The 16,158-nt window shown below is 50.1% G+C and overlaps 1 protein-coding gene across 5 annotated transcripts in view; it reads left to right on the top strand.

The window, feature by feature from the left end:
• The window catches only part of DCAF8 (DDB1 and CUL4 associated factor 8), a 46,751-nt gene extending 31,113 nt beyond the window's left edge, over positions 1 to 15,638 (top strand). For all 5 annotated transcript variants that reach the window (XM_032796296.2, XM_075071124.1, XM_032796297.2 and 2 more), the window contains 5 exons: positions 223 to 330; positions 796 to 926; positions 12,551 to 12,670; positions 13,672 to 13,788; positions 14,401 to 15,638. In XM_032796296.2, coding sequence (XP_032652187.1) covers positions 223 to 330; positions 796 to 926; positions 12,551 to 12,670; positions 13,672 to 13,788; positions 14,401 to 14,514 — 590 coding nt within the window. In that variant the 3' untranslated portion in view covers positions 14,515 to 15,638. The remainder of the gene's footprint in view (positions 1 to 222; positions 331 to 795; positions 927 to 12,550; positions 12,671 to 13,671; positions 13,789 to 14,400) is intronic.
• Positions 15,639 to 16,158: the final 520 nt, after the last annotated feature.

Here is a 16,158-nt window from a genome sequence, read left to right as displayed (position 1 = left end):
AGGACATTGGCCTACCTTCTTGACAAGGCTCTAAGATCAGCCCTGGCTCTTGGGCTGTAGTGGAGTCTGCTTTGGGGGGGTGCTCCTGGGAGGTGTGCTGGCATAAGCTGCTGTATCGCTTGCCCATCCTAGCCTTTGTCTCAGGGCAGAGACTGTCTAGCATGTTAGCATCCGCAGGCAGATGCTAATGATCCTGTATGCGCGTCTCTTGTTCTGTGGCAGATCTCTTGGCCAGCTACAATGATGAAGACATCTATCTCTTCAACTCTTCTCACAGTGACGGGGCAGAGTACGTCAAGAGATACAAGGGTCATCGCAATAATGCCACAGGTGAGAATAAGCCATTAATGGGCACCTGTCTCCTTCCTCCCTGATAGTGTTCACTAATGAGCATGCACAAACCCCTTGGCTTCTTAAGTGGCAGGGACGCTTAACCTCTGAGGCTTTTAAATTGAGATCTTTCATGGTCGCTAACTCTGCAATCTCCACTCTGAAGAGGTTTGGTGGATAGTGCGGTTTTGAACTGGGGGGCATCGGTAGAGCTGTGGGAGGAATATGATCAGTGCCTGTTACTGCCTCGTTCTTAGTCCTTTAGTTCACAAGCACCAAATTCACATGTTAAAATCAACTCTTATGCTTGTACAGCGAGAGCGTGGGGGGGGGGGATGGACAGATCCACGCTGGAAACCTTGGAAACTTGTCAGCCATGCGCAAAGTAAAGAAATCTCACAGGGAGAGCTGCGTGGACTTCAGAGCTATTCTTGAGCTCTCTGCTTGAAATCTCTCTCCTTTCAGTGAAGGGTGTTAATTTCTATGGCCCGAAGAGCGAGTTCGTGGTGAGTGGCAGTGACTGTGGACACATCTTCCTGTGGGAGAAGTCATCCTGCCAGATTGTGCAGTTCATGGAGGGCGATAAAGGAGGAGTGGTGAGTGCCCTCTTCTGTTATATGTGCCAGACTCCACAGCCGTGCTGCAAAGCCTTCTTTCATCCGCAATCCTTTGGGCTCCCACCGCTTTAGATAGTGAGCTGGGAGTTGTGACTCATGGATTCTCTTCTTAGTGGTGAGGGCAGAATGGGAATTGGAAGACCTGGGTTTTATAGCTAATTCTGCCACTGATGTACAAGGCAGTCCCATGGGTCTGCAATGGGGAATTTGTCCACTTTTGTGAAGCATTCTGAGATCTTTGTAGACATGCAGCTCTTTGACCCTGTACATAAGAATGGCCATGCTGGGTAGACTAATGTTCTATCGAGGCCAATGCCATGTGCCTCAGAAGGAGTGAACAGAGCAGGTAATTGTCAAGTGATCCATCCTCTGTCACCCATTCCCAGCACTGGCAGTCTGAGGCTAGGCTCACTCAGAGCATGGGGTTGCATCCCTGACTATCTTGGCTAATCGCTATTGATGGACTCCATGAACTTGCCTAATTCTTTTTTGAACCCAGTTATAGTCTTGGCCTTCACAACATCCCCTGGCAACCAGTTCAACAGCTTGATTGTATGTTGTGTGAAGTACATCCTTATGTTTGTTTTAAACCTGTTGCCTGTTAATTTTCATTTGGTGACCCTTGGTTCCTGTGTTATGTGAAGAAGTAAATAACACTTCACACCGTTCACGATTTTCTAGCCCTCAATCCTCTCCCATCCTTAGTCATCTCTTTTCCAGGCTGAACAGTCCCATTCTTTTTAATCTCCCCTCATATAGAAGCTGTTTCATACTGTTAATCGTTTTTGTTGCCCTTCTAATCGCCCTTTCTCTTGATAGAGTCCTGTGAGTCACTGAGTAGCTTTCCCTTCCCCCAGGCCATGTCATGCATAGCATCTGACAGAAGCTCTCCCAAGAGTCTGTCAGCTCTGCTTCTGAACTGACATTACATTGTGACACGATGCATTAGAGCTAGGTAGGGAAAAGACTCATTCTCTTCCTATGCTCCTGATAAAGGCCAGATCAAGTACTCTTGAGTTGATCATGGTGGCAGTGTCCAGAAATCATCTGAAGCTTGTAAATCTCTGGTATAGTATGATTTAAAGCAGGAGTGGGCAGACTATGGCCCGGGGACTGTATCTGACCCTCCAGAAGCTTTAATCTGGCCCTTGAGCTTCTGCCAGGGAGCGGGGTCCGATGCGCCAGCTGGGGAGCGGAGGCTTGCCCTGCTCTGCACAGCTCCTGGAAGCAGGGACATGTCCCCCCTCTGGCTCCTATGTATAGGGACAGCCAGGGGGCTCTGCACACTGCCCCCACTCCAAGCGTCACCCCCGCAGCTCTCATTGGCCAGGAACCGTGGCCAATGGGAGCTGCAGGGACGATGCCTGCAGATGGGGCAGCATGTCTGCGTAGGAGCCGAAACCTGCTTCTCGGAGCTGCTTCAGATAAGTGCCGCCTGACCCCTGACTCCCTCCTGCGCCCAAACCCATTGCTCCAGTCCTGATTTCCCCCTTCTGCCCTCCAAACCCCTCATCTCCAGCCCCACCCCAGAGCCCGCACCCTCAGCCTGTGCCCTCACCCCCTCCTGCACCCCATCCACCAATTTCGTGAGCATTCATGGCCCACCATACAATTTCCATACCCTTGGGCTAAAAAGTTTGCCCACCCCTGATTTCAAGTCTTTGGCCCTGATTCCTGCTCCTCCTCTCTCTAGGGACTGGGATGTGAAAGAATTGTATCCCATTCAAACCAGGCACTCAAACTGTTCTAGGGACATGGAGTAATTCTGGCTGTGTCAGATAGATCCTGCTTCCCCGCATGCTTGACATAACCCAGAATGTTGACTCTTAGAATAGTGCTTTATTAACCTATCTTTCCTCCCATATGCCATGCAAGAGCAAGGTCCCTCCTCCTATTCTATATGCCCCCATAGCTGGGTTTTCATCACTTGACACTTTCCCTCTGTGGCTCTTAAAGTGCTTCAAAAAGTAGCAGATGTATCATTGTCCTCATTTTATAGACAGGCAAACTTGTGTCCAGAGAGGAAGTAACTTACTTAAGTTCACACAGTAAGTCGGAGAGCTGGGATTAGAACCTGGGTCTTGACTAGAGCCCCTTGCCACAGCCTGCGAAGTCACATGCCATCAATATTATTTCCTGCACAACCTTCCTGTCTTGAGGGATGTATTTCAGCCATCTCGGTGGTGTTGGCAACAGACAGCTGTGCTGGGCTCATACATGGGCTCGATGAGAGATAAGGTTAATGCAGTCAAGCGGAGTGACATACAACTGCATCGACAAGGGAAAGTCAGAAATATTTAAAGGTTGCGTAACCAATAGTAGTCAAGGTAACTACACTTATCTGGGCGGTGTCACCAACCAGGAGTATGAGAAATTTACCAGAAGTAACTTTCTCAAATGCTATCTCCACCCTATTGCCCAATAGCCAATCTGCGCAGCTCTGCCTAAAAGCCATGAAACTCGTCTCTGTCAGTGGGCTCTGTTTCAGAGGCAGGTTAGTAGAGCTGCATTTACAGCTACATTATTATTTATCCTGTGGTTTAACCATTGGTCACTGGGAACCACTCAAGAAAACATGCAATTTTCAGAGCAAAAATTGTTCCAGGGAGCGTTGGAATCCTGGCTGTACCTCACCACCGACAACAGACATTCTCCATCTGGCCATACAATTGCCAACGATGGCGTCAGTGCGTAAGGCAGCAGCAGCTAGGAACAAGTTCCAGTTCCCTGGGCCTAGCAAATTGCTGTGATTCCAGATAAACATTGTGCCCCGTTGGGCTCAGTCATTCAGTCCCAGCTCACACTACAAGTTTATTAGCATGTCTTCGCTGTGACTCCGAGCCGAGGTAGGAAGGGTCCATAACTGTTCTGGCAGAGGTCTGAGCCTGAGCAGCCAGCGATACCAGGCTTTGGAGCTCAAACTGTGTATTGCCGCACAGTGTCAGATGCCCTAGCTATGGAGGAGTCTGTAGTCAACACACAGGCTAGTTCCTGGCTGGGTCGCCACTACTGCATTCCTTCCATTTGTGATTCTCCCGAGCATGATGTGGCTTCTGCTGATGATTAAGGAAACCAGGGGTTCCTACTGGGGACTTTAGATCTATCTTGCCGCATTGTACATGCAGGGAGCGGGTTGGTAGTGGTACTTGAACAGGAATGGCAGCAAGGGCCAGTTAGTGCCAATCTTAGCAGTGACAGCCTAGAATGTCCCTCCAGGTCACTTTCCGGGAGCTTTCAATCTAGCACCGTTCATCAGCACTTAATTATAGAGGTCTGAGCATGCAGAGCACAGTGGATTCTCTGGGTTCTGTATTTTGAACAGGGCTCCAGAATTCTTTCCCAGAGCTCCTCTAGCTACAGCATGTTGTTTTTAGCAGCAAGGGTGCCCAGTGCACTGCACTGCACCCCACTCCCCCACCCCTGCCCGCCCTGCAAAAAGCAAACCCCAAAACCTGCATGACCATAGTTGGAAGCTCCTGTGATTTTGTTTATTGGTCTGTCCATGTTGAGCCTTAATCTGCTCCTGCCAGGAGCTCTGAACTATTTGCGCCAATGCTGAACCAACTCTGTTTATAAATAGTCTTTCCTCTGCTGCCAGTTAGCACTGTCTCGGCCAGCGAATTGCTCTGAGCTCCTGCCCAGCTGGGGGCTTGTCAGTGTTTGTTCACCAGCAGGGGAGCAAGTCCTGAGAACCTCTAATCCTCAGTGGAAGCAGCTTTGAGGCTGTAAATTACAAGGGATCTTTCACCTTCTCTCCCTGTTGCTTTGACTGCCCCTAACTTTACTGCAGACAGAGCACTGGCCTAATTTATCCGAGGTCATTGGGAATTGTCTTCGCTGCTAGGCTGCTGGTGTGAGACCCACATAGTAATACTCTGCAGTTGTATAGCATCTTCTCCCCAAGGATCTCTTACAGAGCTGGGCAGCCCTCTGCTGCCTTCTGTCTTACAAATATGGAGACTCTCCCTCAACCCTTCGCTGCTATAGGTGGTGCTGCCCCATGGATATTGATTTCTCTAGGTCATTACAGTGGTCTAGCTGGACATTTCATTTAAGGTCATCTCTGGCATCCTTACAGTGCCATCAGAACGGTTGGTGCCATGTGATTGCAGGCCTTTCTAGTGGCATTGCTTGGTAAACTGCTTTGGAATTTGTTGACCTTCCATTCTAATACATCCATACCAAGAAAGCCATGGAAACAGAACCAGTGCTGATGAAGATGGCTTCTGTGTTTTGGCTTTAAATATCCTCACTTCTGATCTTGTCCTTCCATTTATATGGAGCAGCTCGCAAACACGACAAGAATTGAAAATACCAGCCTGGTGTTCTTCAGCCTTCCTCAGCACATGTTTCATTTCCATACAGTTAAGTTGATATAACCGTGGTTATGTAGATTCACAGCTTCATGGCAAGTTAGGTGCACATCATCCCTGCAGAGGCCTCTGAAAGGCCCAAAATATGGCGGCAGCTGCTGCTGTACAAGTGTCCACATCTTTCCACCATCCTCCAACGTATCTGAGAATTGCCATAGACTGATTGCTAGAGAGCTGGTTGGAATCTGGAGCTGGATGCTACTTGATGGTAATAACCAGGGACTTCATCTTATCTGGATAAATAACCCAGGTAATGCACACTGCTTCTTGCCCAACCAGATCAGCCATCAGCTACAGCGATCCACCAGACTGCACCAACTGGGCTTTGTCAGCAGTGTATTCAAGACCTTGACGTACAATGGCATTCAGCACTCCATGCTACCAATTGCTGCCTCCTCAAGCTTATCCATCAGCCAGTCAATGCTGATATTGAACAAGAATGTTTACAGAACCCAGCCTTGCGAACTCCCGTGGAGATGCACAGCATTGACTCAAACACCTCTTTCTGTTCCATTATAGAGCTCTTCTGTTAATGGCTTTGTCTTCCCAGGGATGCCTACACACCTCATCAGATCCCACAGACTTGCTCAATGCACGGAATCAGAGGCCAGATGGATGTCTATAAAATGTGCTGCACACGGCTTATTAAATTGAGCCATCCTCTCCAAAAGCTGCCCCAAGGTTAAGCTCTGGTCGAGGGCAGAACCATCAGGTCTAAAGCCACGCTGAGCATCGTGGCCTTTGCCACGAAATGCATCGTTGATTCCAGACCTTAATGTGGAAGCGAGACTTTCCTTGGGTCTGACAACAGCTTAATACCTCATTGCTCTTTTCTTTTAGTCATCAGGAATGTTTGTGCAGCAGTTGGTCTGGAACAGCCTATGCAGCCACAGTACAATGGTCTTGCAGCTCAGGGATGATATTGCAAACAGCTGGTCCCTTCCCATGCTTCAGCCTGTGGATTGTGATCCAGATCTCTTCTCGGCTGAAGGAAGGAGACTTTCCCAGAGCTTTCTGCCCCTCTTCAAATTGAAGAGGGACTGTGGGCAGCAGATAATGAAGGAGCATCTTGAAATGATCTTCCTGTCAAAGCAGCTGATTCTGAAGGCTCGATCTTATGCTTTCATCCAAATCCTTCTGGACAAGCCAGTGCTGCCACCTCCCCAAAATACCACAAATTGATTAGAGGGTGTGGCGATCATGCCTGGTGGCAGCTTGTTTCAAACTGACTGCCTGAGTCAACCACCAGTATTCCTGATCTTTCTGGTGGAATGGAATGACATGACATTCGGAAGTTGAACCCATTTGGCTTTGCTTTTGTAGCCGCTGTTTTGTTCTTAGCTACGACTGTCTTGCGCATTTCCTCACTGATCATGGGATGATGTTTGAAGGGCTGAGGCCCTAGCACTGATGACTTGAAACAACGCCATTCCTCATCAGATGACAAAAGGAGTGAGACCTTGGTCTCGAACGCTTTGATGGCCTTAGGCAGTTAACAGATAGCCATCTGATAGCTTGGTTGCAGTGAGAGCTTTCGGTTGAATCAGACTAATTGTGGCCTGTCTGTCTTTGAAGTCAGAGGCACGCTTTTGTCAGCAAAAGTCAATGGTCAGTGTCAAAGTTGCAGCATCTTTGCAAACTTGCACATCCATGACCGTTGAGCCTGTTAACTGTTGGTGGACACAATCAGGAGCAGTGCTGATGAAACCAACTGGGCTGTAGTAGCTCAGCCTGTGAATCACTGGGTGACAGAAGAGCAAGTAAGAGATCACTGTCATTGGCAGCTGCAGATTCCAGCATCGCTGCCTGTTCTGTTCTTCTGCCCAGTACCAGACTTCCTGAGCGTACTTGCCTGTGTCATTGTTCTTGCCTAGCTGTGCTCTGAAGTCATGGTGACAGCTCTTCTCAGACTGTAGAACTTAGATCTCACTTGTTGGCCTTGGTGTTCATGGGACCATACGCTGCAGTGATGGTAAGATTCCCACTTTTGGTGCGCAATCGGATGCTGCTAAGTCGCTCATTAATCACTTGCCAGTCCTGCAGTGCCCATTGGGTGAAAGTACAACAGCCACCCCTGGCTGAAGCTGCCCATTGGCCTGCCAACCAAAGCGCACAGTCCTGAACTTTTCAGTGTCCCATGCACTGTGCGGATATCTCCAATCAGGCTGTGCGGCTGCATGAGGAGGATGGCTTAACCTGTTTTGAATATTTGAACGTTCCAGGCACCAATTTTACACTTGCTCTTATACCTGGATATGAGAGTGACCCTTTCACAAGGTTTCATTGGTCATTTTTACCCCTATCAGAGAAACTCTTTGCTGTTTTGGCTACAAAGACAGTTGACTAGATTGCCACAGATGGTGGCTTCAGTATAAACACCCTCATGATGATGTGAATATACTGACCTTGAAGCGCTGTGCAGCTGCCATCCTAATCCTTAGTGAGAAGGGGGTGGAGGCAGGACCAGTCCTGGGGTCCCAACTCCTTTTCTCTTCGCTCTGGCCTGTGTAGTTTGTGGACACAGTCTTAGGCAGGCTGCTACAACTGGCCGCTTGGGCTTAACACTGGAGAACGTGTTCACCCCATGACGTGGTAACCGGTCTCCTGCGTGCTTCCTCTTCCTTCAGCTCTGAGCCCAAGCAGCCGAACCTGGCACTGAAGAGCAGAATCCAGTGTGGTCGTCCCAACGGGAGCTGCTGCTTAGTGTTGAGATCCTGGATATTCCTGGTGGGTAGGAAGGGAGTTGGTAGTGGGGGCTGGGGAGCAGGCCGGGTCCTGTTTTCAGCTCTGTCAGACTTTTGCTGTGTCAGATTGGATGAGTCGCAGACACTTAGCTGCCTCGCAGGCCGCTGAGACTTGATCAGCGTCTTGGTGACTTTCTGCACCAAAGACCCCATGTAACTAGAACCTCCGAAAGGAGCTCCTTTAACCAGGCAATTGCTGCCCTTTCCATGAGCTTCAGTGTCACAGCTCATCCTCTGGCTACTTCCCTGCCCTTACCAGCTGTAGTTTCCTGGGCTGCTGTTCACCACCTCCCTTTGCCTTTGTGCTCGCCCCCCCTCCCGCGCTTTTTTTTACCCCCCCCCCCCCACACATCCATTCATCAGTGTTTTTTGGTGCACTGACCCTGCTGGCACCAGGAGACAGATTTCATGGCTGTCCAGTGCTGCTCAGGCCCCTGTAGTCTCCAGCACCACTGACCTTGCACTGGGCTGGGGAGCTGCATCTGGTGGTAGCAATATGAAAGCTGAGGAGAATGGTTGGTTGTTTTTTGCCTACTGCATCCTCGCGGTGAGCCTAAGATGTGACAGCACCACGCAGGATCAGATGGCCCAGAGATCTAGTTCTGGGAGTCTTCTGCTTCCTGCATTCTTTATTCTCCCTAAAATTCCATGGGGATCTGATCATGGCTCCTGCTGGAGCCTGGTCTAGGACTCCCATCCAGAGCCAAGAGCGATGCTAATTTGCTTTTGCTATAGGGCTGGATTATAATGGCAATGAGAAATGGTGCTGAGCAGATACTGTTGGGCAGCCCCTCTTCAACTAAGACCCATCTCCTCTGAAAGGCAGATTTGTAAGTAGATTACAAAGTAATGACATAAAAAGATAACAGCCATCGGGCTGTGGTGGTACCCAGCAACCCTTCTGAACTAGCGGCTAAAAGCCCAAAAATACACACCCAACCTACGTAGATTATGGATGCTTTACAGTGGGTAGCACCTCTCCTCAGAACTGTGCACTTTAACATTGTCTCCCAACATCTCTCTTGAGGTATATGTTATACCCATTTTACAAAGGGGTAAGCTCCAGCAAGGAGAGAAGTGACTTGTCCAAGGTCCCATAGTCAGTCAGTGCAAGAACCAAGACTAGAACCCAGGAATCCAGGTTCCCAGCTCCATGATTTTGTCCCTGCACTAGGCTGTCTGCCTTGTCCTGGGGATCTTTTCAGTCTAGCCCTTTGGATGGTGAGACCTTGTGCTGAGTGAGAAGGCCTCAGGATGGTGAAGGGAAGTGGTTTCCTGGCTTCCGGTTGTTTCCTTGGGTCCCCCGTCAGAGTTCCACTGTGGTCCTTGGCAAAGATATTTTAAATTTTGCTTTCCAGGGGAGGGAGGTGACCTTGTGCCATTATATTGTGAGGTTCAGTGAGAACGGCTGGGTGTTGTAGGAGTTTTATTACCAGGAGCTGATCAGAACAGCTCACTCAGAGTGTTTGGCAGTGTCCACAAGTAGTATATTGAGCTAAAGCCAGACCTCAAGGGATAACTGAGCGCTACAGAGGGGTGACTAGTCCAGCAGGCTGTAGCTAAACTCGTTTCCGGGTCCACTTTCTCAGTGTGGCACACCTGCCATATTGCTTTGTATTGGCCTCAGACACTTGCTGTTCTACAGATGGGGTTTATTGGCTGGGAATCCAGCCAGCTAGCGGTGCTGAGACACTGGTGAAGCAGCTAGCTGTGGGAGACAGGAGTGCGTCTCGCTTTCCCTGTAGCTCCCTTGTTCATTGTTCTTCCCTCCCGCAATCATTCCTGCTCGTGGCATTCTCGGGAGTAAGTGCAAATACAAGGGTTTTGAAAACTGATCTCTCCTGCCTTATGCTCTGGATGGCTTAGAACAGAGCTGGAACGCGTTTCATGGTTTATGGTTCAGGCCTCTGTTTTCTGTGTCTGACTGGGCCTCCAGCACCATATATCCCAAACAATACATTCTTTGCTCCTCGCTGGCTCTCGAAATGTACAAGAGGAGGGGGGAAGTGACTTGTCAGAGCCCTCTGTATGTGCCATAACTAACGATTTTCACGTGCACCAGCTGAGCCAGTCACTTCAGATTCATTGAGTTCAAATGTCCTAAGAGTTGACCTGTGAGATGCTGGAGAAGGTACAGAACCCATGCAGGTCAAGGCCATGCAGTTGAATCGGATGGACGGGATGGAGGGCAAACTCCATTTCTCCTCAGTCTGCGCAGGATTATTCCCTACAAGGCACTTTCTCGTGCCTTCTCAAGGCTTGTATTAAGTGTCCCAAGTGATAGACTTTCTGCCTGTGAACACTGTTCTTTGGCAGAATACATCTTGCTGTCGAGAATATACCGTATATTGAAATACTCCTAGAAACATTGAATCCTGACCGTGTGTTTGAAACGCTCCCTGACTTATCACGGAAGCGTAATCAGAAAAGTCTCACTGATAAAACTGGCTTGTTCATGTCAGGTGTTTTATTACCGGTAATATTAGCGCTGTAATTACAGATGCAGTAAATCATAGGAGTGATGCAAAATAAGAGGTGCTTTTTCCTGTGTGTAAAGGCCTACTTCAGGTGTCTGATTTCACTGAAACACAAAACCTGTTTTTCAATGGGCTGACTGTGAATGCATTTCAGAGATCAGCTCTTGTAGTGAATGTGCAGGTATCCATTTCTTGTTCTTCCTGGTCAATACCAGCTCATTACAGCACTCAGATCTCGGGAGGTGCATGTTATTAGAACGAGCTTTTACTTGTTTGGAAAGTAGAGCCTTGGTTGTGGCTTTCACGACTTTCCCCTGCATAGTGGCAGGCTCCTGGTCAGCCGACTGGATGTGGATTGTATAGTGTTACAGCCAGGGTGGATCCTGTAGTCAGGCAGCCATGTGTTCAGTGGGTGTGTAGTGGATTCTGAATCCCAATAAAGCTCTTGGGTAAAGCAAATCCTGTTGTAGCTGAGCTTTGCCTTTCTTCCTTCTAGCCCTTGCCTTGTACACCTCAGCTTTTTCCAATATACAAGCTAGCAACGGTCGTCTGAACAAGCAGGCCCTGTCTGGTCAGCACTGCTGTTTAGTTAGACCCATCTGTCACTTGCACTGAATGAGGGATTCTCACTACACTGCTCCATCTAGACTAGAATGCTGGGTCCGCTTTTTAGCTAGTATTGGACGTACTCTGTATTTAACACTTAGGGTTAAGCTAACCGTCTAATAAGCAGCTGTTTTTTTTGCTTTCTCCGTGTAGCCTAATTTTTAATCCAATGATCTGGGCAGAAGACTCGTTTCTAAGCAACTTGCATGAAACTATTAAGCTTTGCCTTTTACACTTCAATTTGCTATTCAGTGTGTACTTCGCCTCCCCTGTTCTTGAGCTAATTCACTGGCGTGTTTGAATATTCTCCTCTGGGTTTTAGCTTTCCCCTCCTTTGTCACCACATCAGACTTGCAGAACGTGCGATCTCGGATGCCTGCTTGGCTGAATTCAGTCATCTTATGAATTATTTAAGATGTACCAAACAGTTCGGGTACAGCTTAATTGACGAGCATTAACTGCCCTTGAGCTCTTGCTTCTTCTGTCTGCCGCCTCCCCAGTTTTTTGGGTGCACTGTCTGGAAATGTGAGTTCATTACTCTCAGCTAGAGCAGCTCTAGGAGAAAGCAGAGATCCTCCTTCACTTCAGATTTCCCCATGGAATGGGTCTGAAGCAGAGCTCCACAAGTGGTAGCGGCTTCCTCTGATGGGGAAGGGGGCTCTTTTATGGTGGTGTGCTAGAAATAATTTTCACGATGGCACTTGACTAATCCCAGTAGAAGGTCAGAGCAGCCTTTTGCTGCTTCCCACATCAGGAGCGGCTGTTTCAGCATCTCCTTTTTGCTAATCAAGTGTGGTGACACAGCCTTGGTACAGCGCACCAGGCTTGTGAGTCAGACAACTACTGCTCTGTGCTGCAGTGAGCGAATAACTTTTGTTATGCCTGTATAGGGCTGAGAACTCAGGCACTTCCCTTGTCTTCAGTGCTCGACAAACCATTAATGACTCCAGCTTCATGCTGTTCTAAGGTAGGACAGATGGAGAAACTGAGGCACAGAGGCCAGGGTTATGGGGCAAGGTTGTAACATAGGTAGCAGTAGAATCTAGATCTTCGATTGTAATTGTGGGGCTCGTTCTGCCTATGGGTGTGCTCAGCACTGTGCAAAATACCTAGCGATTATCTATATATCTCAAAGCGCTTTCCATAGTGCGGCATGTTGAGTGATGCTGTCCCCAGCTTACAGGGCAGGAAGCCAAGTCACAGAGTGGAAATGATTTGCCCATGATCAGTGAGCCAGTGGCAGAGCCAAGAGTACACCTGGGGGTTCTGTGCCTTGGTGCCATCTCCAGTATACAGTGTACTGGGTTGATCCGTGCCTAGTCCTGTGCCTCACCTACCCACTGGGCTGCCTTCGCTGGCTTTCCAGTGAGCCCGCTCTCACTGCAAGACTGTTTCCATTGCAGGTAAACTGCCTGGAGCCTCACCCTCACCTTCCTGTCCTGGCCACCAGTGGGCTGGATCACGATGTCAAGATCTGGGCACCGACCGCGGAGGTGCCTTCTGAGCTCGCCGGACTGAAGGAGGTGAGAGCTGGCGCTAACTAGTGCTGTCTAGGCCTCTGTTGCCAGTGTGCTGCTTGTCTGGCTCTTGGGATGAATTGTCATAAGAACGGCCCAACTGGGTCAGACGAAAGGTCCGTCTAGCCCAGTATCCTGTCTCCCGACACTGGCCAATGCCAGGGCCCCAGAGGGAGTGAACAGAACAGAGAATCAAGTGATCCATCCCGTCACTTCTATCATCTCTTAAGTGACCCCTTTGCCTTCCAAATCACCATCTGCCCGTGGTGTCTGTCACATTAGGATGTCTCAGTCCCTTTAGTCAGTATCGAGGGCGACGGCGAAGTAGCTACCAAGTCAGGTAATAGCAGGCAGCAGCACCTGGGCAGTGTTTGGCTGGGAGATCTCCCAAAACCACTGAAATGGCCTGGGAGGTTGAGGAACTGGCGCTCATCAGCATCCATGTGCTGTGGGGGCTTCACTGCGGGAAGTGCAGTCGCTCAGGGGATAGGTAAAACCGAAGGGCCTGACCGCGTTCGGTCATGGATCCCTTTTTGAGCTGAGCTCCTGGACTGTGCACGTCTGACAAGCTCCAGCTCCAAGAACCGTTCTGTTCCCTCTATCTCCAGCGGTGTGTTTTCAAAGCCAGTCTGACCTGCCCTGTGCTGTTGATACCTCCGAGGTGGAGCTCCGTGTGTGTAGCTGGTCTAATGGCTAGCATCCTCAGCCTGGGAGGGAGAGTCCCAGCCCTATGGCACTGCCTACCTCGATCTCAGCCACGGCTTAGGTGGCACCCAAAGGGCACTGACACTAGCTGACTGGAGCAGGCCAGGCCTGCTGACTGCTCGCCTTCCCTGGCATCGTCTGTCTGGATCACGTTGCTCAAGCTGACTCCTGATGTCCTCTTAGTGGGTTGAACTCTGTCGCAGAATAAACAGAGGCTGGATCTGGTGCCAGGGCGATGGCAGGCAGTGACATCTCTGCACTGCCGCTGCTGTCTGGTCACTCTCTGGTGCTCTCATTTCTAGGTGATCAAGAAGAACAAGCGGGAGCGAGATGAGGACAGCTTGCACCACACTGACCTGTTTGACAGCCACATGCTGTGGTTCCTCATGCACCATCTCCGACAGAGACGTCATCACAGGGTAGGTGTCCGTCCTGCTTGCATGTGCCCCTCCTGCACCCCTTGGCTTTCTGAGGTGTCCTTCACCAACACTAACAAGGAGGGACCTGACCATTCGCCAGCCTTCCTGTTTCTCCCTCCTGGGTCACCAGTACAGTCCATGTCTCGCTCCAGCTAGTGGGGAGCAGAGTCTAGAAGAACCAGGGTGGTTTCTGACATGGCTGATCCTCTCCTCTCCTCTCCCTCTCCCTCTCCTCTTTCTGGTTAGCATTCCCAGACTAACGTGCTTTTCCCATACTCTGGCATGGGTCTGGCCAGGACTCTGTTCCCCGGAGATTGGGTCTGAGCTTCCTGGCATGTAACAGCTGGAGGCGCTTTCTTTTGGAAGGCAGTGTAGGCTAGTGCGTAGAGCACAGGGCTGGGACTCCTAGGTTCTATTCCTGGGTCTGCCATTAACTGTCTAAGGAGGATGGGAAGGTCCAGCCAGCTCCTGTGACTCCTCTCCTCCTCGGCTTGTTTACATGTTCGGCTGCCCTCTGTAGGACTTGCTGCTTGCAAAGGGCTCGGAGCTCTGGGCTGAAGGGGTGAGGCCTAGTTGAGGGGGCGGGGCTGACATCCTGTTCTTTCTTGACAGCGCCGAAGAGAACCCGGCGCAACAGACGGTGACTCGGACGAGTCCCCCAGCTCCTCTGACACCTCGGACGATGAAGAGGAGGGTCCAGATCGGGTGCAGTGCATGCCTTCGTGAGGCCACCGCGGACGGAGAAGCCCTTGGAAGGGTGGGGTGAAGGGAGGAGACAAAAAAAAAAAATCTCTATTAACAAACACTTTCAGCTTTTTATTGGAATGTTAAGGAACCCCCAACTCCTCCTCCCCCCCGTGGTCCCTGAGGTGACCAGCTCAGCAAGATGCACTTTGGACTCGCCTTTGCTTTAGGGGCTTCAGGAGCCCTTGCCAGGAAGGGGAGGGGGCGGAGTGTCAGAGAGAGAGACAGAGCATTAGCCCCTGGTCTCCTTGTGTGGATCTGCCTGGAGGAAGGGGGCCTGTGGAGAGGCCTGTGTTCTTTTGGTACTAGAAGATTTTTCCGGAGAAGGGCGCGCTTGGCTGCCATGCATGCCTCTTCCCAAGAGCTTCTCTCAAGCCTGCGTTGAGTTGTTTTTTTGTTTTTTTTTGCCCCTTCCTCTCCTGGATTTGTTGGTGTAGGCCTGAGAGGCGTTCTGCAGGCTTGTGCTTTGAGGGGCACGGTCTCGTGCTTCTCTTGGCTTGGTTTTCCCCCCCACCCGAGAGATCTGACTCTCCTTCTCTCATACTGGGGCCTTCCCTCTCTTTCTGTGTTGGTTTTATTATTTTTCCCCTCCCAGTGGTTCCTAGGAAAGGAACACCTGATCTAGAACGTCTCCACCGAGCTTGCGTTTTGGATCACCGATGCAGAACCTGTCGTCATGCCTACCCCACCACAGGGGTGTTTGCAAAGAGATGCTTGCCTAGTTTGTACATATCAGTGATTTGCACTTGGTTTTGACCCTTTCTCCAGCCCCCCCTTGACAAATAGCTAGCTAAGGCCCTGATCTTGCTGTCCTTACCCTGGTAGGATTCCAGTGGAGGGAAGTTACTTGCCAGAGGAAGAGTGGTAGGATCAGCCTCTTAATGGAGAGAGAAGTAAAGGAAGGTCCTTTAATTTTCTGTTACTTTTAAGAAAATCTATTGTTTTGGGAGCTGTGGCCAGGAGGTTCCCCGTCACTGTTTAGAGGCCTAATTTTATATATATTAAACACCAAACGAACCAAACTGAACTTGGATGTTATCAAGTAAAAATTATTGTAAAAGTTTAAATATATATTATATATAAATGAAATAAAAAATTGAGCGAGAGCCAGAGAGGCCTGAGCTGCAGTGGGGGGGCGGGGCAGGGCTGTCTGTGAGCGTCTCTTCCACAACACGCTAGACTCAGCAGCTTGGAGCTTTTCCTTGGCTGTCACCCTTGGCTTCAGAGCAGGCTGTGCTCTCCTGTTGAGGTCGATGTTGTGGTCCTGGCTGGAGCAGGATTGGGCCCTCGTGCAATGCCCTGTGCCTCCACTTGTCTTGTGGCAGCTTAGAGGCTGCTGGAGAGCAGTGCGCAGTGTCCCCTCAAGGCCAGTTCCCCACTGGGCTGGGGGCAGAGCGGCCACATGGCTTCAGCCCACTGAGCATCAGGGAAGTGCTTCTAGGCACCTGGCTACCCTACCCCACTGTGCACTAAGCCCCCTTTTCTCTGCATGGCTGTACACAGACAGATCGGCCCCTGGGAGCATGGTGCTCTCTTGGCTGGTAGATGCACCTTCCACTCTCCTCCATCGGGGCACTGGATCCTTCCAGCCCGGCTGCCGTGGCTGCGTGCTACTTGGTTCTCCCC

This window comes from Chelonoidis abingdonii, chromosome 11 (genome assembly GCF_003597395.2).
Source record: "Chelonoidis abingdonii isolate Lonesome George chromosome 11, CheloAbing_2.0, whole genome shotgun sequence".
NCBI classification, from domain to species: Eukaryota; Metazoa; Chordata; order Testudines; family Testudinidae; genus Chelonoidis; species Chelonoidis abingdonii.
This window is presented reverse-complemented; position numbering and strand designations above follow the sequence as displayed.